Source organism: Mya arenaria, chromosome 4 (assembly GCF_026914265.1).
Source record: "Mya arenaria isolate MELC-2E11 chromosome 4, ASM2691426v1".
Taxonomy (NCBI): Eukaryota; Metazoa; Mollusca; class Bivalvia; order Myida; family Myidae; genus Mya; species Mya arenaria.
Window position 1 is genome coordinate 22,495,693 of NC_069125.1, and position 26,539 is coordinate 22,522,231.

General features: G+C 36.8%; 1 protein-coding gene across 1 annotated transcript in view; it reads right to left on the reverse strand.

Moving 5' to 3' along the window:
* Window positions 1-6,151: 6,151 nt before the first annotated feature.
* LOC128232834 (prenylcysteine oxidase 1-like) overlaps window positions 6,152-26,539 on the reverse strand; it is a 30,957-nt gene continuing 10,569 nt past the window's right edge. The window contains exons 5-6 of the mRNA XM_052946599.1: window positions 23,242-23,354; window positions 6,152-9,541 (exon numbers count right to left, since the gene is read on the reverse strand). Of these exons, the coding sequence (XP_052802559.1) occupies window positions 8,858-9,541; window positions 23,242-23,354 (797 nt within the window). The 3' untranslated portion in view covers window positions 6,152-8,857. The remainder of the gene's footprint in view (window positions 9,542-23,241; window positions 23,355-26,539) is intronic.

The following is a 26,539-nucleotide window of genomic DNA, read 5'->3' on the forward strand; positions in this document are numbered from 1 at the left end:
CATTAAATCTGACGCTCTTTACAATTTTCGTGAATTATGCTTACATCAAGAAAATAATTCCGTAAGCGAAAACAACTATAATATTTTTAAAAGACGTTTAATGGTAATTATCATGTAGAAATACGTACCATTCTGATAGATGTATATCGGATTCTGAAATAAATTAAATAATGCAATTAAGAATCAGATGTGAAAAGACATTACCACATCGAAGAGATATTCTGAGATATTCTAGTACTTTTTCGTAGTATTTTGTATTCAGAATAAGTCCTAATGACTTCGTGACAGCAATAGATGCGTTGAAAAAAAAACGTTCAGACGATGTACTCATGAATATTTTGTTCAGACTGTGTACTCGGTAAGAAAGGAATCAATAACTTTCTTAAAACACCGAGAAAACAATGGAAACTTGGCACGAATGATACATTTACTAATTAAATCATTTTTTTGTAGAAGATCTCGACTTAAATTTGCATTTAGCGCTGAAATACCCGAATAAAGTACTTGTTCAGACGATGTACATACAAAAATAAAATTTGTATCGAGTTTCAGGCCTAAACCAAGAAGCCCTCGGACGAACGAAAGGCACGTAAGTATATTATATCATTAGGCGGGTACTCTGCGCCTATTCTGCATATCCTGAAATATCAGTAACAATGAGCATACCCCTTATTTCGTGGTCGAATCGACGGTTTTTTCAGCCATGTTGTGCGGACAATGTACTATAGAGATCACGTGATACTCCCCGGTGGTGCTGTAAAAGAAAAAAAAAGTACTTTCTAACTAATTTGTATAGATAATAATACTGCCATACATATACAAAATAAAATATAAACAGTTTAATATTTCTCAACATTATTTAAAAACAACAACAATAAGCTGATACATACATGTATATAATATAAAGAAAATTACTAAATTTATCAATAAAATTCATCATCACCACCACCACCATCACCCCCACTGGATTATTGAAAACAGTGAGTTTATAAAACAACAACTCAAATATTTATGTTTTATATGAAATACTCACATCATCTCTATCAGATGTGACTGGCTTGTGGATAGACATGGATGTCAAATCTGTCTCAATGATCCAACAAAGTATTTAATGCAGGCTGGAATTCTTCATATCATAGTAATATTCAGTCCTTTTCCTGCCTGAAAGAAATTAGACTTCTGATTATCAACCAACAGAAACTACAACCGTAAAATACAAATGCACATGTATTAATTATACATTCTGCACTAATATCCGTTTTAGCCAAGAGTAAGGGTTGGTAGGCACAAATGTGTAGTTGTTGTGCATTTGGTTGATAATGATTCACAATAGTATGGCGTTCAACGAGACCTACATCAAGCAAATGAATGTCGCTTGTGTCCAAGCTGTTGTGGCTTCCAGCCCGGAACCATGTACATCTTTTAATACAGGTTTATTTTGAAAATATGCAGTTTGTAAACAAATAATGGGTATTTTTAAGTCTAATATTTTTCTAAGATAAAACAATCAAATAAAAGATTACATACTCATATCATATACATAAATGATGTACATAAGTACATTTAAAAATATGTAACATGTACATAATGCACCAGTCAATTGTAACCATGACCCCCCAGGTCTGGGGATATGCCGGGGAAATGGGCTGTGTTTTTACCTTTCAGGTGGCCTCGCAGTGCCGGGTGAATGCGGTGGTTTTGTCTTTGAGCAAAGTATAGCAGGGAATATGCCTTACCTAGGCTTTCTAGGGTACGGGGCATATGGCGAGGATTTGACCATCAGTTCGTCCCCGCAGGACGAGGATTTTACCTGGGGTTGGCTGGACAGAAAGTCAAAGTCCCAGCTATTCCTCGGACCTGGGGGGGGGGGGGCGTGGTTACAATTGACTGGTGTATTACAAGTAGATATAAAGTATGTAACATGTATATTTATAGAACATGTAGAAATATTAAAATGCTGTCTTAACATTTAGCAAATAAAAATGATTTAAGAATTCCAAAGAAATTAAAAAACAAACATTTTTGAACACATAAACTTACACAACTACTCAAGGATACTTACATGAATAGCCCTTTGATACGAATATCCCAGTTCCATGCTGATTGTTGACATTAGTTTTTTCGACAGAAAATCTTCTCTTACGCGTATAATTCACTTATAATCCATGTTTTACTGTAATGACTCAAATTGTTAGATGTATCGTAATCAACTGTCAGTGTGCACTTTTAGTGTTTACTTATTTTAAACGTATATTCATGACAAAACTTCTCCGAGTTTCCAACTATAAATCGACGATGTAGAAATTCCATTATTGACCTATGAATAGCGGGGAAATACCTTCTGGTTCTAAAAATAGCAACATCCGGATATCTGTACTGTAGTGTTCTAAAAATAAAACAACTCGGGGGCAATCGTAATAAAATTTTACTAATGTCACCTTCAACACATTAACAAATAAAGTTAGGTGAACATTTAACCCCAATATCGATTAAATTAAAGAAAACAGCTTACCTCATGGTTTATTAATGCAGTAAACATAACAAAACAACATAAAACATAATTATTCCCATTCACATAATTACCGGTCCACACATTTTACATTTCATTCGGAACTCCTCCGAATATTTACATTTCCGGCACATGATAATACAGTTAACCAATCGGAAAACGTAAACGAAACGGGAACAGTTATTAAACTTATTTGTCGTTCTTCCGATATAATGATTTAAAGATAAATTGAAGACAATCTATTCAACCATAAATAGCATTTTTAACACCCATGCGATCGCCATCCATTTGCATTTTTTAATCATAATAAAATAACAGTAAAACCCAACTGTCAATCAACTTAAAAACCGCTCCTACCACTAACTAAAATAAATTCCCATTCCATAATAGGCGCGCACTCCAGTGTGTCGCCAAAAAATATTTTTTTAATTAACCAGAGATTTAATAAAACAACTTAAAATAAATGAAGAAAGTATATATTTGCATTGTTGTTTTTCAACACCATCGCACTTAACGAAAAAGCGGAAGGTATCCGTTAATTTGCATAATGGGGGGAGTTAATATTACGTCATTGAGTGCTGCTAATTGACACGGTTAATACCGATCAGATTCGAGATCGATAATCACTTGTCACATCGGGTGTTAATTGCTCTTGCGGGTTAAACTAACATTCAGATCATGCATTGAGGCTCCTCTCAGATGATACCGACGCTGACACCGAAATATCCCGGGTCAAAACTGACGCATACTACAAATGTCAAACCGGGAATGTTTGTAACTATACGATGAGTTCGGACATGACTAAATTATCGTTGTCATCACAGGCCAGAGATCGCTTAAAATCTGACCTTTCGAATTTTGGGCCATAAAAAAAAATGCGGTCGGCGGTAAAAAATAAATACGGTCGGTCGGGTTACAGGAAACAGACATATTTTTTAGGCTTTATTAGAATGACTTGCGCAATTGTTCGGGCGAGCTGGTGGGAGGGCAGCGTCAAAGTCACCTTATGTATCAAATCATTTTAGCTATAGGTTTGACATATAGTGACCAAACTTGGTATAGAGGAAGAGTTTATGGAGACCTTTCATGGGATTGCGTTTGAGGCCCTTACGAACAAGGTCAAGGTCACTGTTATTATAATTAGAAAATGGTTGGTATTGAATTACTTAAGTTAGGTTTGACATAGAGACCTTTCATGAGATTGTGTTTTGGGCCCCGAGAATTAAGGTAAAGGTCACTGTTGCTAAAAATAGAAAATGATTAGTACTGAATAACTTAAGTAAGGGTTGACATATTGTGGCCAAACTTTGTATATAGTAAGAGTTTATGGAGACCTTACATGGAACTGCGTTTGGGGCCCCTAGGGTCGTGGTCATTATTACTAAAAATAGATAACAGGGCTAGATAGCTCTGGGGCATTTATTGGTTTATAGCAACATGTAGTAAAAGGATGTTAGTCTACTTCTTACATAATGGGTATCACAGGACAGAAACCTATACATGTTTGATTTATAAACAAAATATTGAAATAATAAAAATTATTAATCAACGTTTAACCAAATCCAAGTCTTTCAAGTTTCTATTTAAAATAGTCAAGAAATTTTTATTTGGAATCTGAAAGCTTTTAAGGGCAATACACAAGTTAATTAAACTACGGTAACAAAGAAACAAAAAGTTCAATAAACACTTTCATGATGGTGGTGGTGGTTGAGTTCATGTTGATGGTGTTTGCTGATGTTTATGATGATGTTGCTGTTTGTGGTGGAGTTCATGATGATGGTGCTAGTAGTGGTGGAGTTCATGATAATGGTCGTGGTGGTAGTGTTGGAGTTCATGATGATGGTGCTGGTAGTGGTGGAGGACTAATCATGTACATGATGGGCATTATTCCAAGTAGAATGCTGCACCTTGCCTCACGGTACAACCTGGCAATGAAAAGTGAAGAGCTCTAATGCCTTTTAACATTGTTACCATAGAAATGTCATCAATATTAAGGAATGCACCAACATAAAACAAACATTTGCCCTTAATATGATACATACAATATATTCTTTGTAATATTTGTAGTCCTGAATATACAGTGTATTGTTCTAAATATCTGTTTTAAATGTCAAAAATGATGCTGTTTTATTTCATTTTGATGACAACATTAATTCAAATAAAAGAACATGACGCATGAATGGAAATATAACCTTGTGATATTATTAAGGAATAGAATGGCAACAAAACATTGATCTTTAACCATTGATGGACGTATCCTGCCACACATTTAGCTATACATTTATTAAATGTACATTCAATTATATGATTGTGATCATCAAAACGCCAATTTCATAGCAAACATATATCATTGTAGACGTTACAAATACATGTCCTAGATTTAGTAAGCGTGAACCCATCTCGAAAATAAGGTTATTGCGTGTCTGTCTACCATCTTCCTCTTTGCTCTTTTCCCTATCATTTCCGGTGTGGTCATCACCGTTGTTGTCCTTGTCATTTTTGTCATCACAGACTATAAGTATCCATCATGTGTTTCCAGTAAGGAGAGAAAAATCCGACCTGAGGGCACGCACGTAAGCTTGTAACGAGGCTTGCCGAGTTAACGGTCACACAGCCTGCCCGAGGGTCGGATTTTTCGATCCGGACCAGAAAAACATGATTGATATTTTTTCTTGCATATCTAAAATAATGAATTTGTGGAAAAATTAACGTAGAAAATGCACTATTGTACATTTCACCAAAAAGCGCGTTCGACGTTGTGTACTGACGTCATAAAGCGCAGTAATTTTAAATTACTATCGACGTCAAAAAGTTCCTTTAAAAATCGCGCTTTTACGATTATTTATTTTCAATTTTAATTAAAAGTATTGTATACTTAATTTTTGATTCCGCTTTATAGAAGTTGTATAATATACTTTTCATAAACCATACAATAAAAGAAATAAGACTCGTTGTTGTGTGTGACTCATCTTACATGACGGGTGTAAGATGAGTTTTTCAAGCACCGGTCACATGACCGGAAACACACGTCCAGTATGCAAGAAATCATTATCATCGATGAAATTCCACAGCAGTAATAATCTTAGCACTCTCGTCTGGCGTGTACTGTACGTCATGTACCGTCCAGACTTATGGAGACATTGGAATCTCATTTTCCAAATCCCAAAAGTATTTTCAATCGCACACCATGTACGTTTGTGACCAACATTATGTGTTTGTAGAGGAGGTATATTTCTCAATGGGTATGCATTATCGCTCAAAAGTCATCTATGGTTTTAATGTGTTGACCCTGGCCAACAAACAACTATATATGTGAATAATTTGTGACCATAACATAAACCCTGAATAATTATTGCATAAAATAATCTTTAAATAAGGGGCAAGTTAACGATTATTCGTAAAATATGAACGCTTCGAAATAACAGTGAATACCCAAACACAAGTTACAATAGGCGTTATGCTAATCAGAGCTTCAAGACACTAACCCCTGGGTTTTGTGCACGACATGCTACCTCATCAGCATGGTCAAGATACAGCCTGGACAAGGTTCAGTGCAGACGGACGCACAGAAACCGCCATTGTGACAATTCGGACTGGACTATTAAACTAAATTTGCTGAATGAAGGTACATTACAACACAAATTGTGAAATCAAGTTTTATTTGCTAAAACAAAACAGAAGAAACATGAACACATGCTTGTGCACTTGTACATATATAATATATATCTTGTTTAATGAAATAACAGAAATTGTCTAGAATCAATTAACATAATTAAATATTACATACGAATGTTAGCAGTGTTTCCAGTCATATAACACATAATTTTTTGGAATGGGAGTAGATATAACATGGTGATCATTCATATTACTATGGTCCAGCTACACCAAATGGCAGGTCTTAGTACTTTTTCTATCTTATAAACAACAAACAATATGTTGGCGAGTCATTTTGCTGCACACTCTTACACAAATTGCTTAACTTGAGGACCCATTTCACTCAAACTTGTGCATTAGCAGCATGTATTGTTTAAGCACAAATCTAGGCTTGGGACTTTTCCCAGGCCCTATGGTTATGAGAATGCAAGTTCAAGGCACGCATTCAATCAGATTTGAAAGAGAATCACTGCATAATATGTCCGAAAAAGATATTGGAAAACAATAACAACAGATCATTGAATGATCAAATGAAATAGTTTTACATGAATTATTCATACTAATGAAAATGATTTTAGAATACTTAAAAGATGCACATGAATACCGCCAAAAATAATCAAGAATAATTTAATAACTAAGTCTTTAAAGAACTACAACAGAAAAACCTTTGCTCCTTAATACTATTAGTGAACAAATATATAATTATATATAGAGATGTGCATTTTTGTCTTAAAAACCATGAAAAACACACATCGAAAATACATCAATAAAACCAGTCTCCCAATGTCTCCGAATACGGTAACTTTGTCTTAATTGTTTATTGCCATTATTGCATTTAAATGGAAATGAAAAACAAGAAAGTAGTTTTGATTTCAAAGGTAATAAATATAAAAGAATCTCATAAATGACAATATCATGACCTATATTCCAATGAATTACTCTGACAAATAATTTCAAGTGACCAAGTGGAGCAAGCTTCCTATTTGCATAATTATTTGCATGTGAATCTCATTTAAGACAAAAATCAATTTTAATAAGTAGTAACTTGAATTCCACAAATCAGATGTGTTGAGAGTGATTATCATGACAATGACCTTTAACATACTAATCACAAAATCAATTGGGTCATCGCCTGATCATGCCCAATACGCGTACCAAGTTTATAATCTGTTCAACAAGTTATTAAAAGGATATTGATTGGAAATGAAAATGTAACACCGACAAAGACGCCAGATAAAATAATTCCTGTCATTGCAGAACATTTATTTCTACAGTGTTGCACACATATATTCACAATAGCACCATAATATACCAAAAAATTATATGATAAGTCTTCATGGCTTTTGTTTCCTTGTGAAACATAACGGCCAAAACCAGCGACTAAACCAGGTTTTTAAAACGGGCAATCAAAAATTAATTTCTTGAACGTAAGTAAGGAAAATGTAGGAGCCTTTATCTTAACTTTCATCAAAAAGGGGTGTAACTGAAAATAACTTATCTTATGTGTTTAGTTTCCATTAATTATGTCTCCCCCTCTCTGGGGGAGACATATTGTTTTTGCCCTGTCCGTCAGTCCGGTAGTCCGTCAGTACGTCACACTTCGTTTCCGATCGATAACTGGAAAACCGCATGACCTAGGATCACCAAACTTGGTAGGGAGGTTGGTCGTGAGGTGTAGAGGATCCCTATTGTTTTTGGGGTCACTAGGTCAAAGGTCAAGGTCGCGGCGACCCCCAATATAAAAACATTTCTGCTCAAAATCTTGAGAACGGTTTGACCTAGGTTCACCAAACTTGGTAGGGAGGTTGGTCATGAGGTGTAGAAGATCCCTATTGTTTTGGGGGTCACTAGGTCAAAGGTCAAGGTCGCGGCGACCCCCAATGTAAAAAACATTTCCGCTCAATATCTTGAGAATGGTTTGACCTAGGTTCACCAAACTTGGTAGGGAGGTTGATCATGAGGTTTAGAAAACTCCTATATTTTGGGGGGTCACAAGGTCAAAGGTCAACGTCGCTGTGACCTCTAATGTAAAAAAATATTTCCGTGCAATATCAGGAGAATGCTTTGATCTAGGTTCACCAAACTTTGAAGTGAGGTTGGTCATGATGTCTAGATGATCCCAATTGTTTTGGGGGTAACAAGGTCAATAGTCAAGGTCGTGGTGACCTTCTCTTCACTATTTAATATAATCGAATAAACCAAACTTCACTGTTGGTTTGTCTCCAGTCCAAAGTTACAAATTTCATGTCCATCATTTATTTTTTCTCAGCTACGACCACACAATAGGGGAGACAAGCGCTTTTTCAAAAAAGCAATCTCTAGTTCTAACTGAAGTTGTTGGGCATAAACCATTTTTCTATTTATAGTAACAGTGACCTTGACCACCCCCCTAAAAAGCAATCCTAAGCTAGTTCTTCACATAAGTTACCTACACACCAACTTTCGTCATTACCTATCAATGCTAGCTTAAGTTATTGGGGGAAATCATTATTTGACGCCAGCCCGCCTGTCCAACGACATCCCTGCATTCTGGTTGAAAACCAGTTAATGAAATCTTACATTTGAACATATTGCACAGAAATCTATTGGATGGATGTTACAAGTACCAGGAGGGTTGCAAGTGAAAAAGTTCAATAGACTTAAAAAATATAAGTTGAAGCAGTTTGAACTCTTTTCCTAGTCATTCCTAATGACCTATAACTCTGTCTTTTCAGAGCTGGAGTCATTGGTTAACAATTCATCAATCTTATCATATTGACCTGTATATCTGTAATAGGCTAGCAAGGCCACATTCTTCGCCCCTATCACACTCATTTCCATAGCAGAGGCTGCCATTTCTATTGCATTAATATGGTACATCTGTTCATGAAGTGTAAATGAGGGTAAATTCTTTAACGAGGATGGGTATTCTGGATACGCCATCCAACTAACTACTTTTAGATCAGACCATTCTGGAATTAACTGTTTTAATTCATCTACTTTTAGAACCTTGTTTGAAAATATCCGGTAGACAGGTTTTTCTGCAGTTTTACCCGAGACTGGCTTCTGTTTTGAGAGTGAATTAAAAAATAAGCTTTCGTTTGTGGTCATCATGCAGCTTGGTAAACTGTCCACTGAGTCAAAACCAAAGTAACTAGAATTCGGTAATCCCTCAATGAAAGAGGCAACTGTCAAGTGAAAGTCATAGTGGACTGGCTCGATATCTTTCTGAAAGTCTTCAAACTTTATGTTGGATACTCCCTTATACAGTGGAGTAGCAACAATGACAATGTCATATTCCTTGGAGTTAATATCGTCCTTGTTTGTAGAAGTGCCGGGAAGATAGTCAATCTGGTATACAGGTGGGGATTCGTCGCTTGATAGGGACACCGTTGTCACCTGCAAATGGTTTATTCTATAGGATTAATGTTATCTATGCAGGTTGTTGTTTTTTTTTCAGCCCAATATAGTCCATACCATTCCCAATATCACCGGATATTATTTTATACACCATTCTGAAAAGGGGGAATGTTACTGTCGACAAATATTTTAACAGTACTAACTCAATTTAAAGTTTTTTAAATTTTACCAAAATGCGGTCACGTGACTTTTTTTGTTCATCCCCCGTGCTGCAGCATTAATGTAAGAATATTTTAAAAGAAACGAGAAAATCAGTGACATAATAATTTGATTAACATTAATTCTGTCGTTTATTATGAATAAGGGTGGTAGATATTCACATATAGCCTCACCTACTGTAATGTCAGGGTCTATTTTAATGGAATATGCACCTTTTTATCTTGTAAATCACTTGAATAATACTGAACAAAATGCTTGGGCCAGAGGTCCCTGGAAGCTCATGGAATTAAGCTTTCTATAACATAATTACAGTATACAGCAGGTTAGGAAAAATCCCCAAAAACTATCAGCAAATACAAGAATCAGGGGATACATGAATTAGACATTGCTAACGTCAAGAAATTATAAACAAGAGCTATCACAGAGACAGCGCGCTCGACTATTCCGCCGCTTTTCGATGTATGGATTGAAAAGTTTTGGCGAAACATGCATGGATCACTGTTAGATTAGACTTCAATGGAATACATGATGTGCTGAGATATTTACATTAATTGAATGGAAAATATTTAAGGTGGTACGCAAACTTTAACGTAAATTCTAAGTCGAAAAAGGGGCATAATTTTGTCAAAATGCTTGATAGAGTTGCCTCCACTGTACAGGTTTGGGGTATGATGGTGAACGAGCGTGCAAAGTTTCAAAGCCAGATGTCAATGGACTTTGAAAATATTTGAGGTAGTACGCAAACTTTAACGTAAATTCTAAGTAAAAAAAAGGGGTATAATTTTGTCAAAATACTTGATAAAGTTACCTCCTCCTGTGTACAGGTTGGGGGCATGATTGTGAACAAGCGTGCGAAGTTTCAAAGCCAGATGTCAATGGACTTGGAAAATATTTGAGGTGGTACGCAAACTTTAACGTAAATTCTAAGTCGAAAAAGGGGCATAATTTTGTCAAAATGTTTGATAGAGTTACCTCCTCCTGTGTACAGGCTGGGGGGCATGATGGTGAACAAGTGTGCAAAGTTTCAAAGCCAGATGTCAATGGACTTTAAAAATATTTCAGGTGGTACGCAAACTTTAACGTAAATTCAAAGTAGAAAAAGGGGCATAATTTTGTCAAAATGCTTGATAGAGTTACCTCCTACTGTGTACAGGTTGGGGGCATGATGGTGAACAAGTGTGCAAAGTTTCAAAGCCAGATGTCAATGGACTTTGAAAATATTTGAGGTGGTACGCAAACTTTAAGGTAAATTCTAAGTAGAAAAAGGGGGTATAATTTTGTCAAAATGTTTGATAAAGTTACCTCCTCCTGTGTACAGGTTGGGGGCATGATGGTGAAGAAGTGTGCAAAGTTTCAAAGCCATATATCAATTGACTTTGAAAATATTTGAGGTGGTACAAAAACTCTTACAAAAACTTTAACATAAGTGGTTACGCCGACGTCGACGACGACGCTCGGGTGACTAGGATAGCTCTCCTTATTCTTCGAATAGTCGAGCTAAAAATTATGTTTAATGAATGTTGCATCAACATAATGGAATACTTTGTCACAGAAAAATAGGCTTTTGAAGCCACTTCAACCATTTCTAAAACCCTTTGAATATACTTTTGACAGCCACTGCAATCATCTCATTTTGTTTTTAGCAGGCCGTTCATGCTCTCTACATGAGGGTAGGAACTTTAGTGATTAAATGTTTAAGCTTGAAGTCGCAATGCTTTGTTGTCAGTTTTCACTAATTTGTGATAGGTGTAAAATGTTAATGAAAATATTCGGGTAATTCTGCAAATGAGAACACCCAGTTCACAAGATCTTCTTTACAAAAGCTGCGAAGAGTACCGATGAAATATAGGTCATAGTAACAGAAATAAACGACTATTTCTAATTCTGTCTACGTTTGACTTTAATCAGTGTGTAGTTGCTATTATGGCGGAGATTGACGACCATTCTATTGTCAGAGACGCATCATTTCTATGTTAAGAATTTAAAAGGGAACCCAAAAGGAAATATCTTTCCAGTCTGGATGTCTTTTTTTTCTCGCTGATGATTTCCCGACAAACTATTTTGTGAGATGATACTAAATCATGAGCAGTGTGTGTATACCACGAGATAAATTGCGTCATAAATGCTACATCGGAAGGCAATATTTTGCTTTGAATGAAGACTTTATTCACCATTTTAAATTAAACTTAGCGCAGTCTACGCCATTTACGGAGCCCCGCCTTTGGTCTTTTACCAGTTTGTTTGAGAGTTTAGTTTCTTAAAACACTTTGACAAAACTTTTCACAATATGGCCGTCTGACGGAGCACTGCCAAATATTATTTTGGAAACAGGTTTGTCAAAGTGTTTGATGAAACTAATCACCTTATCAAACTCCGGTAATACAACAAAGGCGGGGCTCTTTAAGCGGCATAGACTGCACTTTGTTTCATTTAAAAAGGTGTAGTAAAAGAAAAAATATCTTTGATTTAAGTCTTCATTTTAAGCAAAATGTTGCCTTCTGACGTAGCATATATGACGTAATTTATCACATGGTATACACACACTGATGAGGAAATAAACAAGAGCCGTCGTAAGACAGCGCGCTCGACTACGCCGCTTTGACTTAGAAGTGAATACAATAACGATGTAATATTACCAAGTTGATGCTGAAGCCCGAACAATGACGCAAGTCATTCAAATAACTTGATTTCCCATTATGAAAATGTGGTTAAGAATAATACAAATATGCCTTTCAAAAGAAATAAAATAAAATAAATAAATTCAAGGGCCATAATTTGTATTAAGGGTAAAATAATTATGAATTTAAATAAGTGCATTGAATGAATGGTATAGAAGCTTTTTTTTATTAAAATCCCAACTTTTATTTGCCTAAAACTTTAAGTCAATCAGGGGCCATAACTTGTATTAATTAAGGATATGGAGTTATGTAACCTCATTGGGTGATGGTCCTGAACAATTGTGTGAAGTATTAAGTCAATTGAATGAAGGGTATAGAAGTTATTAATAAATATCCCAACCTGCCCTAAAACTTTAACCTAAGTTCCATGGACAATCAGGGGCCATAATTTGAATTAAAGATAATATGGAGTTATCTTACCTCATTATGTGATGGCTCTGAACAACTGTGTGAAGTATTAAGTCAATTGAATAAATGGTATTGGAGTTTAAAGTGAAAATCTCAACTTGCCCTAAAACTTTAACCTGCCCTAAAACTTTAACCTAAGTCAATCAGGGGCCATAACTTGTATTTAGGATAATACGGAGTTATGTAACCTCATTGTGTGATGGTCCTGAACAACTGTGTGAAGTATTAAGTCAATTGGACAAAGGGTATAGAAGTTATTAATAAATAGCCCAACCTGCCCTAAAACTTTAACCGAAGTTCCATAGTCAATCAGGGGCCATAATCTGTGTAAAGAATACTATGGAGTTATCTAACCTCATCTGAACAACTGTGTGAAGTATTAAGTCAATTGCATGAAGGGTATTGGACTTATAAGAGAAAATCCCAACTTGCCCTAAAACTTTAACCGGACGCCGACGCCGGGGCGAGTAGTGTAGCCCACCTATTCTTCGAATAGTCGAGCTAAAAATGTAGCATTTTCAATCATTTCTTTTCAGATCGGTGATTTTACATGCAGCAGTTTTGTAAAACGAAGAATAAAGAAACAGAGGCCCTAAAGTTAAATTCAAACAAATATTAAGCAAGATAAGAAGAGTGCTAAAATGGCCCTATATTGCTCACCTGATTAAAATGACCACCTGATTAAATGGTTATTAAGGATATTGGATAACGGCCACTACATGAGGCTACATACAAATTATCAAGACTATTTCTGTAGATGCAGTTTCTAATACAGTAAAAACCCTATTCAGACCCCTTATGGGACTATGAGAAAATGGTCTTAATAGCGGGTTTGTGTCATTACTGAGTTTGTGCTGATTAGGTTTGTTAATGGTCAAGCGGTGGAATTGTACATGTTTAACTGGGTATTAGTAATATGGGGTTATAGTAAATACTATTCAAGTAGAGAAAAAGCTATGTCATTTATTAATTTACATCATAAATTGTTCAAAGAATAACATGTATTAAAACAACACAGTTTCAATGTCCCTAATCAATTATCAAACACTTCCGTGTTTTTCACTATAATCTTGACCTTTATCGTAAAGTGGCTTCTTGTTGTCGAAAGTGGTCGGTGATTAATCTTAAACCAGGAGACGTGTTGTAAACTTCTTTGTATTGCATGTCAATCAAGGTGTGCACACAAACATGTATAGTACCTATCAAGAAATTGCCTGCAGTCACATTAATGGATCCATTTTAACATGTGATTAATTAAAGGGGACTGGATTCAGTGGTCACATTACTGAATAATTTTACTATATTAGTATAAAGAAAACTTTTGACCCATGGGATGGAAACACTTTTGACCTCAGGGACATAATTTGAACAATCTTGGTTAAGGACCACTACATGAAGCTGCATACCACTGGGTCTTTGGGTTTCAGAGAAAATGATTATCAAAGACTTTATCAGAAGGACATAAACAAGAGCTGTCACAGAGTAGTTGCTGAGTTATTGACTTACATGTGTTCCATGCAAAAAGTCGAAAAATATAGGGGCAAAATTTATATCATATGCAAGATAGAGTTATCTTACTTGATTAATTAAGAAGGCTAAATGGTTGGGAGCACATGTATAAAGTTTCAATTCAATACATGATGTATTTGCTGAGATATTGACTTAAGTGTGGTTACATGCAAAACCTTAACCAGAATTTCTATGTTGAATTATAATGGACAATTATTTGCACTATATGCATGATTAACTTGATTAATTAAGTATGTTGGATAGTTGGGAACACATGGCTTAAGTTTCAATACATGTTGTATTTGCTGAGATATTAACTTAAATGTGGTAACATGCAAAACCTTAACCAGATTTTTTAAGTCCTAAAATAAAGGGCCATAATTAGCATTATATGCAAAATAGAGTTATGTAACTTGGTTATACAAGTAGTTTGGATGGTTGAGTAGCGTTGTATAAAGTTTCAAAACAATACATCAAGTAGTTGCTGAAATATTAACCTATGTATGCTTACATGCAAGACTTAACCAGAATTTCTAAGTCAAATAATAAAGGCCCATAATTTGCATTATATTCAAATTAGTGTTATCTAACTTGATTTATTAATTAGGTTGGATAGTTGGGAATACATATATATCTAAAGTTTCAATGCAATACATGGTGCATTTGCTGAGATAATGACCTAAAGGTGCTTACATGCATAATCTTAACCAAGGTGTGACGCGGATGCCGAAGCTTGGATGAGTAGTATAGCTCTTCTTATTCTTCGCATAGTCGAGTTAAAAATCTGTGGCCCCTTGGGCCAGGCTATTTTTCACACCAAGGACTTAATTTGTACTTGGTAAAGGACTACAATATGAGGCTGCATACCAAATATCAAGGGTCTGGGCATTGTGGTTTCAGAGAATAAGATTTAAAAAACAAGAGGGCCATGATGGCCCTAAATCGCTCACCTGAGTAAAAGAGTTTAACCTTTGTTATTAATATAGCTTGTTTCTCAAAGAATATTGAACAAGAGCTGTCAAAGTATGTGACAAATGCCCCCCAATGTGACATTGATCTATGAACAAGTACATAAAAAGTTGATCTTGCCTTTATGTGTCAAATACATATTGCAAGTTATATTAAATTGCCTCTGAGCATAGAAAAAAAACAATCATACTAAATGACAGCCAACACTCTTTATGTCCTCATATTCAGCATTCCATTGTGAATAAACTTTAGAGGTAGGGACATGCGTCTTGCACACGACACGTTGTCTTGGTATGTCGAAAACATATGGCAAGTCATTTTAAAATCTGTCCATATAAGAAAAAGTCACAGCGCGGACACGACAGCCTATATTTTCCTTCAGGTTGCCATGGCAACCAGAGTTCTGCATGGAATTATTTTTTTTTAACAATTTTGAAAAAGCACCAACCAAGGATCATTTCTATGAAGTTTCATCAAAATTGTCCAAGCGGTTTAGGAGAAGAAGATGATTGTAACCAATTGTTGACACTTTTCCTTTAGGTTGCCATGTCAACCAGAGTTCTACATGGAATTAATTTCTTTGAACAATTTTGAAATAGCACCAACTAAGGATCATTCCTATGAAGTTTCATCAAAATTGTCAAAGCGGTTTAGGAGAAGAAGATGATTATAACCAATTGTTGACATTTTCCTTTAGGTTGCCATGGCAACCGGGCCAAACAAAATTATGTGACAAATTTAAGAGAGGTCCATGCAAGGACACTTCAAACCAAATTTGCTGAAGATCTATCAAGGGGTTCATGCGAAGAAAATGTTAAGTTTTTAGCTCTGGTGGCCCTTAAAAGGGGCCAAACAAAATTATTTGAAAAGACCTGACAGAGGCCCATGCTAGGATGCTTCAGACTTGAAGATCCATCAAGCAGTTAATAAGATCAAGTTGTTTAAAGGTTTTTCTATTTTTTGCTCTGGTGACCCCTAAAAGGGGCCAAACAAAACCATTTGAACAAAGTTGAGAGAGGACCATGTAAGGATGCTACATATCAAGTATGGAGTCATTCTGACCTTTACTTTCAGAGGAAAAGACGTTTAAGTGACAAGACAATGTAAAAACAAATGACCCCTGAGCAAGGCCAATTTGACCCCAGGACAATAATTTGAATACCTTTGGTGTAGGTCCACTAGGTAACACTATATACCAAATATGAAAGCTCTAGGTCTTATATTTTGGAGAAGAGGATTTTTAAAGTTTTATTATATAAGACTATATAAAAATATTGAAAACCTAAGCCTATGAACACGGGGCGTGGCCAATTTTGACCCCAGGGCTAAAGTTTGAACAATTTTAATAGTGGTCCGATAAACAATGCTTCATACCAAATATCTAAGGCCTTCGCCTTTTGGTTTCGGAGAAGAAGATTTTATAAGTTTTCATCATATACATATATAAGGAAACCCATGACCGCCCGGGTGGGGCCATTTTTTGACCCCAGGGCCAAAGATTGAACAATATTGGTACAAGTCAACTAGATGATATATCATGCCAAATATCAAAGCTCTTGTCACTACTTGATTTTACGTGTGTATCTATATATGTATATTTGTTATTAATTGTTGTATGTGGCCCATATTGAAAATTGGTATGTGTACTAAATATGTTATCCAGTTTAAATTAAGACGTTACTTGTCTTTGAGAGTTCGGAGAAGATTTTTTAAGTTTTCACTATAACACATATAGAGAAAACCCATCAGCCCCGGGGTGTGGCCAATTTTGACCCCAGGGCCATAATTTGAACAAACTTTGTAGAGGTCCACTAGACGATGAATCATGCCAAATATCTAAGGCCCCAGGGTGTGGTTAATTTTGACCCAGGGCCATAATTTGAAGAAACTTTGTAGAGGTCCACTAGACGATGAATCATGCCAAATATCTAAGCTCTAAGCCACGTAAGTTCAGAGGAGATAATTTTTGAAGTTTTCACTATAAACATATAGAGAAAACCCATGACCCCCCAAGGGGGCGGGGCCAATTTTGACCCCAAGGCCATAATTTGAACTATCTTTGTAGAGGTCCACTAGACGATGAATCATGCCAAATATCTAAGCTCTAGTCCTAGTAAGTTCAGACAGGGCTTTTTCTGGCCATTTTGGGAAAAAGACCCTAGACATTTTGGGAAATTTTGCGTCGTGAAAATGCCAAAATTGGGAAAATTTACAGTAAAAAAAAAAGGCTGTCTAGTCTCCTGCGAATTAAGAAATGATTTAATATTAGTTTATTTTCCCTTTAAAAGACCCCAAAAATATCAATCCTTGGGGTGTAAATATCTATTGCAATAAATCATGACAGATAATATTTCATACTGATCTCTGAATGTAATGAAAATCAATGATTTCCGAGTTCAATTATCAAAAAAACTTTACATCACATAATTTATGAGGATGTTGAAAATGAACAAGTACAAGTAAAAAGACTTTCTAAAAAAAAAAAAAAATTTTTTTTTTTTTTTGATTGGGATTTTTTTCTGAAAATTGGGAAAAATATCTTATATTTTGCTTTGGGAATGGGTCCGATAGTCGGACCCGTGGGTACTATAGAAAAAGCCTTGGTTCAGAGGAGAAGATTTTTGAAGTTTTAACTATAAACATATAGAGAATACCCTAACCCCCCCGGGGCGGGGCCAATTTTGACCCCAAGGCCATAATTTGAACAATCTTTGTAGAGGTCCACTAGATGATGAATCAAGCCAAATATCTCAGCTCTAAGCAACGTAAGTTCAGAGGAGATTTTTGATTTTTTTTAATATAAACATATAGAGAAAACCCATGACCACCCAGGGGCGGGGCCAATTTTGACCCCAGGGCCATAATTTGAACAATCTTTGTAGAGGTCCACTAGACGATGAATCATGCCAAATATCTAAGCACTAGTCCAAGTAAGTTAAGAGGAGAAGATTTCTGAAGTTTTAACTATAAACATATCAAGTACACCCATGACCCCCCGGGGCGGGGCCAATTTTGACCCCAAGGCCATAATTTTAACAATCTTTGTAGAGGTCCACTTGACGATGAATCATGCCAAATATCTAAGCTCTAGTCCAAGTAAGTTCAAAGGAGAAGATTTTTGAGGTTTTCACTATAAACATATAGAGAATACCCTAACCCCCCGGGGCGGGGCCAATTTTGACCCCAAGGCCATAATTTGAACAATCTTTGTAAAAGCCCACTAGACGATGAATCATGCCAAATATCTAAGCTCTAGTCCAAGTAAGTTAAGAGGAGAAGATTTTTGAAGTTTTAACTATAAACATATCAAGTATACCCATGACCCCCGGGGTGGGGCCAATTTTGACCCCAAGGCCATAATTTGAACAATCTTTGTAGAGGTCCACTAGACGATGAATCATGCCAAATATCTAAGCTCTAGTCCAAGTAAGTTCAAAGGAGAAGATTTTTGAAGTTTTCACTACAAACATATAGAGAAAACCCATGACCCCCCAGGGCGGGGCCAATTTTGACCCCAAGGCCATAATTTGAACAATCTTTGTAAAGGTCCACTTGACGATGAATCATGCCAAATATCTAAGCTCTAGTCCAAGTAAGTTCAGAGGAGAAGATTTTTGAAGTTTTAACAATAAACATATAGAGCATACCCATGACCCCCCGGGGCGGGGCCAATTTTGACCCCAGGGCCATAATTTGAACAAACTTTGTAGAGGTCCACTAGACGATGAATCATAACAAATATCTAAGCTCTAGGCCAAGTAAGTTCAGAGGAGAAGATTTTTAAAGTTTTTTTAGAGAAAACCCATGACCCCCCGGGGCGGGGCCAATTTTGATCCCAAGGCCATAATTTGAACAATCTTTGTAGAGGTCCACTTGACGATGAATCATGCCAAATATCTAAGCTCTAGTCCAAGTAAGTTCAAAGGAGAAGATTTTTGAAGTTTTCAATATAAACATATAGAGAATACCCTAACCCCCGGGGCGGGGCCAATTTTGACCCCAAGGCCATAATTTGAACAATCTTTGTAGAGGTTCACTAGACGATGAATCATGCCAAATATCTAAGCTCTAGTCTAAGTAAGTTAAGAGGAGAAGATTTTTGAAGTTTTAACTATAAACATATCAAGTATACCCATGACCCCCGGGGCGGGGCCAATTTTGACCCCAAGGCCATAATTTGAACAATCTGTGTAGAGGTCCACTAGACGATGAATCATGCCAAATATCTAAGCTCTAGTCCAAGTAAGTTCAAAGGAGAAGATTCTTGAAGTTTTCACTACAAACATATAGAGAAAACTCATGACCCCCCGGGGCGGGGCCAATTTTGACCCCAAGGCCATAATTTGAACAATCTTTGTAAAGGTCCACTAGACGATGAATCATGCCAAATATCTAAGCTCTAGTCCAAGTAAGTTCAGAGTAGAAGATTTTTGAAGTTTTAACTATAAACATATAGAGCATACCCATGACCCCCCGGGGCAGGGCCAATTTTGACCCCAGGGCCATAATTTGAACAAACATTGTAGAGGTCCACTAGACGATGAATCATGCCAAATATCTAAGCTCTAAGCCACGTAAGTTCAGAGGAGAAGATTTTTGAAGTTTTCACTATAAACATATAGAGAAAACCCATGACCCCCCAAGGGGGCGGGGCCAATTTTGACCCCAAGGCCATAATTTGAACTTTCTTTGTAGAGGTCCACTAGACGATGAATCATGCCAAATATCTAAGCTCTAGTCCAAGTAAGTTCAGAGGAGAAGATTTTTGAAGTTTTAACTATAAACATATAGAGAATACCCTAACCCCCCGGGGCGGGGCCAATTTTGACCCCAAGGCCATAATTTAAACAATCTTTGTAGAGGTCCACTAGATGATGAATCAAGCCAAATATCTAAGCTCTAAGCAACGTAAGTTCAGAGGAGATTTTTGATTTTTTTTAATATAAACATATAGAGAAAACCCATGACCACCCAGGGGCGGGGCCAATTTTGACCCCAGGGCCATAATTTGAACAATCTTTGTAGAGGTCCACTAGACGATGAATCATGCCAAATATCTAAGCACTAGTCCAAGTAAGTTAAGAGGAGAAGATTTCTGAAGTTTTAACTATAAACATATCAAGTATACCCTTGACCCCCGGGGCGGGGCCAATTTTGACCCCAAGGCCATAATTTGAACAATCTTTGTAGAGGTCCACTAGACGATGAATCATGCCAAATATCTAAGCTCTAGTCCAAGTAAGTTCAAAGGAGACGATTTTTGAAGTTTTCACTACAAACATATAGAGAAAACCCATGACCCCCCAGGACGGGGCCAATTTTGACCCCAAGGCCATAATTTGAACAATCTTTGTAAAGGTCCACTAGACAATGAATCATGCCAAAATATCTAAGCTCTAGTCCAAGTAAGTTCAGAGGAGAAGATTTTTGAAGTTTTAACAGTAAACATATAGAGCATACCCATGACCCCCCGGGGCGGGGCCAATTTTGACCCCAGGGCCATAATTTGAACAAACTTTGTAGAGGTCCACTAGACGATGAATCATAACAAATATCTAAGCTCTAGGCCAAGTAAGTTCAGAGGAGAAGATTTTTTAAGTTTTTTTAGAGAAAACCCATGACCCCCCGGGGCGGGACCAATTTTGACCCCAAGGCCATAATTTGAACAATCTTTGTAGAGGTCCACTTGACGATGAATCATGCCAAATATCTAAGCTCTAGTCCAAGTAAGTTCAAAGGAGAAGATTTTTGAAGTTTTCAATATAAACATATAGAGAATACCCTAACCCCCGGGGCGGGGCCAATTTTGACCCCAAGGCCATAATTTGAACAATCTTTGTAGAGGTCCACTAGACGATGAATCATGCCAAATATCTAAGCTCTAGTCCAAGTAAGTTAAGAGGAGAAGATTTTTGAAGTTTTAACTATAAACATATCAAGTATACCCATGACCCCCCGGGGCGGGGCCAATTTTGACCCCAAGGCCATAATTTGAACAATCTTTGTAGAGGTCCACTTGACGATGAATCATGCCAAATATCTAAGCTCTAGTCCAAGTAAGTTCAAAGGTGAAGATTTTTGAGGTTTTCACTATAAACATATAGAGAATACCCTAACCCCCCGGGGCGGGGCCAATTTTGACCCAAAGGCCATTATTTGAACAATCTTTGTAGAGGCCCACTAGACGATGAATCATGCCAAATATCTAAGCTCTAGTCCAAGTAAGTTAAGAGGAGAAGATTTTTGAAGTTTTAACTATAAACATATCAAGTATACCCATGACCCCTGGGGCGGGGCCAATTTTGACCCCAAGGCCATAATTTGAACAATCTTTGTAGAGGTCCACTAGACGATGAATCATGCCAAATATCTAAGCTCTAGTCCAAGTAAGTTCAAAGAAGATTTTTGAAGTTTTCAATACAAACATATAGAGAAAACCCAAGACCCCCCGGGGCGGGGCCAATTTTGACCCCAAGGCCATAATTTGAACAATCTTTGTAGAGGTCCACTAGACGATGAATCATGCCAAATATCTAAGCTCTAGTCCAAGTAAGTTCAGAGGAGAAGATTTTTGAAGTTTTAACTATAAACATATAGAGCATACCCATGACCCCCCGGGGCGGGGCCAATTTTGACCCCAGGGCCATAATTTGAACAAACTTTGTAGAGGTCCACTAGACGATGAATCATGCCAAATATCTAAGCTCTAGGCCAAGTAAGTTCAGAGGAGAAGATTTTTTAAGTTTTTTTAGAGAAAACCCATGACCCCCCGGGGCGGGGCCAATTTTGACCCAAGGGCCATAATTTGAACAATCTTGGTAGAGGACCATTTGGTGATCCTACCTACCATATATCAACGGCCTAAGCCTTGTGGTTTGGGAGAAGAAGATTTTTAAAGTTTTTCCTTTCCATTGCCATGGCAACCAGAGTTCTGCATGGATTTCAATTCTTTGAACAATTTTCAAAGGGGACCACCCAAGGAACATTCCTGTGAAGTTTGGATGAAATTGGCTAAGCGGTTTATGAGGAGATGTCGTTTAAAGTAAAAGTTTACGGACGGACGCCGGACAAATTGTGATCACAAAAGCTCACCTTGTCACTATGTGACAGGTGAGCTAAAAACGACTATATAAGTATACAGAAACTTGTGACCCCTGGGACTGGTGAACCAAGAAACAAAATTTGAACAATCTTGGTAAAGGAAAACTACAAGAGGCTGAATACCAATTATCAAGGGCCTGGGCATTGCATTTTTCAAAGATTTTACAATATAAGTTTATTGATAACTCGAGACCCCCAGCGCGGCGGTTTTTAATCCCAGGGACATAATTCTAACAATATTGGTAAAGAACTACTACATGAGGCTGCTTACCAAATATCATCGGTGTGGGCCATGGGGTTTGAGAGAAAATGTTTTCAGTTTTAAAATGTTTACCCTGGACAACAACGTCGGACATTCGGCAATCACAATAGGTGCTCAGGTGAGCAAAAAACTTGGCACTAAGATCATTTTAATCGAATTAAGAATGACAAAGCAATCTATTAAAAAGGAACTGAAGACTACAAAGAAAATCTTTGAAGCTACATGTAAATATTTTAGGATTTGCAACGAGTACCCAATTCCTCGAGAACTTGATCGATCATCTGAGTCCTTAACACTAATTTACTTTTCAAGTACCTGGACAAAAAACATACAAAAACAGTATTATTTTAAATTTCACTAAATGCACAATGTAAAGACGACATGCAGACAATGTAACACGACTGGGGCTTTGTCAACAAGACAAAATATACAGACCTTTTAATCCCAACTAGGTACATTATTGACCCGTTCAAATGTACTCTTACTCGAGTACTGAGTTGACTACTCGTTGCCATCCCTAATATATTCATAGCAATGTCAAACAATTGAAACACCACCACCATATGGCCATACCTAAATTTAATTGTTAATACCTTTCCCCTGATGAGGTTGGCACCAGATTTACGCAGCAGGCCTTGGGGCACCTGCTGGTTACCTCCGACAACATTCCATAGTCCTGGCTCCACCCCTGCCATCGAGACTGACCCTATGTAAACATATCAAGTGGTGTAGATGGTAGAACTTGATTGAAATTGTTGTTTCTTTCATGCTGTCATGGTGAAATAACAGTAAAAGTTTAAAAAATATCTTTAAAACTACTTTTGATATCAATTGTAGTTATTTCCCTGTGATCAAAATTGAATAATCCACCATACTATGAAAAATTTGAAAACACATTAAATTTTATTGATAAATTTACTGTCATACATTTATGACAATCATAAAATGGACTTTCCATCTTACTGCACAGTCAATGACCTATGACCAATCTAAATGAACAACAGCACCAGTAGATATCAATGCTCATGCTTAGATGTTTTGCTGAGGGCTGTTCCAGGAAAAATGTACTGGGGGGCAGGAACTGAACTTCGAAAAAGGGGGGCCAACAAGACAATTATAACAAGAAATGTTTGTCAAACATTATGCCCCCCATGAGCGCCATGTTGTCAGGATGGACAATTGAATGAAATATGCATGGACCGAAATGACAGCTGATTTGCCACTGACTGTGGATGCCGTTGAGGCAGTTTTAAGATTATGACCATTCAAGTGTGAGGATAGAGTGTGTTATGACCATGACCTTTGACCAAGTGACTCCTAAAATCATTAAGGGTCATCTACTGGTCAGGCCCAACTTCCAAGTCAAGTTTAATGATCATAGGTTCAGGAATTGTCAAGTTTGCTTTCAAGGTCACTGTGACCTTGACCTTTGACCCCTAAACTCAATAGGGGTCATCTACTGGTCTGGCCGAACATCCAAGTCAAGTTTGAGGGCCATGGGTGCAGGCATTGTTGAGTTATTGCTCAGACAACCTTTTTACATTCAAGGTTACTGTGACCTTGACCTTTGGCCCAATGACCACCTTAAATCAATAGGGGTCATCTACTGGTCAGGCCCAACTTCCATATCAAGTTTGATGACCATAGGTCTAGGCATTGTTGAGTTATCACTTGGACAAGCTTTAAAATTATTTTACCATTAAAGGTCACTGTGACCTTGACCTTTGACCCGATGAGCCCTTAAATCAATAGCGTCATCTACTGGTCAAGCGTTGTCAAGTTTGATGACCATACATCCAGGAATTGTTGAGTTATCACTCGGACAAGCTTTGGTCTACCGACGGACTGACCGACCGACCGACCTACCGACCCGACCGACCGACATGTGCAAAGCAATATACACCTCTTCTTCGAAGGGGGGGCATAATTTTTTTTTCACCCCCCCCACCAACACCATTAAAATAGGGCAGATACCCCCCACCGCCAAAACTAGAATAGGTCCAACACCCCCACCACCACAACTAGAATAGGGCGGACACCCCCACAATTTAATAGAATTATATTAAATTAATACATAATTAAACCTGGTTATTTCATGTTTTACTATGCATATTTTTAACTCCCCATAAAGTTTTTAAATTTGCAATTATTATCTTGTTTAGTATGTCTTAATTATTGAATATTTTAAGCTTTATTACATGTTTTCAAATAGCCTCACATTACTCCTATTAAAGAAGTGGTTTTATAAATTTCAAATGAATGTTTTATCTGAATATATCACATATCAGACTTAAATATACTGTCTTTTTTTCTGTCTGTCTGTCTGAACAAGTGTCAATAATTAAAAGTGTTCCGTATAAACTAGTATACCTGGTTCAGCATGCTAACAGATCCATTGTTAATAAAAAAGAGACAAACTAATTTCCAATAAGTAATCCTTGGAGGAAAATTAGTCATGCTTATTTTTTTACATTAAGGGTAATTTTGGACAATTCACGCGGACCTGGATTAATTCCAGAAACTATAACTGAAGTTCGCATATTCTCGCATATTTCAAAACAGCTGAAAGAAAATAACTAGAGCTATCACTGAAGGTGATTAATACCCCCGAATGCCGCCTCTCATTATGATTTATCATTGTATGAAGTTTTATGCTTTTCCATCTAGTAGTTTTCAAGTTACTGTCCAGACAAAAGTTTGACAAAAAAAAGACACAGAAAAAGGCAATAACTCTGTAATTTGCTAAAATAGTGTAGTGGTTCATGTACACTGAACTCTTTTTCATTGTGCTGTACCATTGTATAAAGTTTTATTACATTCCATCCGGTAGTTTTCAAGTTATGCTCCGGACAAGAAAAAAGTAACAAAGGGCAATAACTGAAATTAGCTGAAATAGAATTGCGGTTCCTGTACACTGCACTCCCTCTCATTATGATCTATCACTGTATGAAGTTTTATTCAATTCCATCCAATAGTTTTCAAGTTATGCTCCGGACAAGAAAAAGTATAAAAGGGCAGTAACTCTCTAATTAGCTGAAATAGAATTGCAGTTCCTGTACACTGCACTCCCTCTCATTATGATCTATCACTGTATGAAGTTTTATTAAATTCCATCCAATAGTTTTCAATTATGCTCTGGACAAGAAAAAGTAACAAAGGGCAGTAACTCTGTAATTAGCAGAAATAGAATTGCGGTCCCTATACACTGCACTCCCTCTCATTATGATCTATCACTATAGTTTTATTAAATTCCATCCAATAGTAACAAATGGCAGTAACTCTGTTATTAGCTGAAATAGAGTTATGGTTCTTGTGCACTGTGTTTCCTCTCATTGTGCTTTACCACTGTATTAAGTTTTAATAAATTCCATCAAGTAGTTTGCAAGTTAATGTCTGGAAAAAAAATTGACAACAAAAAAATAAAATAAAAGGCAATAACTCAGTAATTAGCTTAAGTATAGTTATGGTTCTTGAACACTGCACTTCCTCTCATTGTGCTTTACCATTGTATGAAGTTCCAATGAATTCCATCCAGTACTTTTCAAGTTATACTCCGGACAAAAAAAAAGTCAAAGGGCAATAACTCAGTAATAAGTTAGAATAGAGTTATGGTTATTGTACACTGCACTTCCTCTCATTATGCTCTACCATTGTATGAAGTTTAATCCAATTCCATCCAGTAGTTTTTAATTTATACTCCGGACAAGGTAAATTGCAACGGACAAACCGACAAACCGACGGACTGACCGACCGACCTTAGAGTGACTCCAATATACCCCCTTCATTCGGGGGTATAATAAACTATCAATGTTACAATCATATGGGACGTCATTTCATATATATACCTTTGAATATTTCTTGCAGGGTGTCTAATGTTCTCTACTAAAAAGC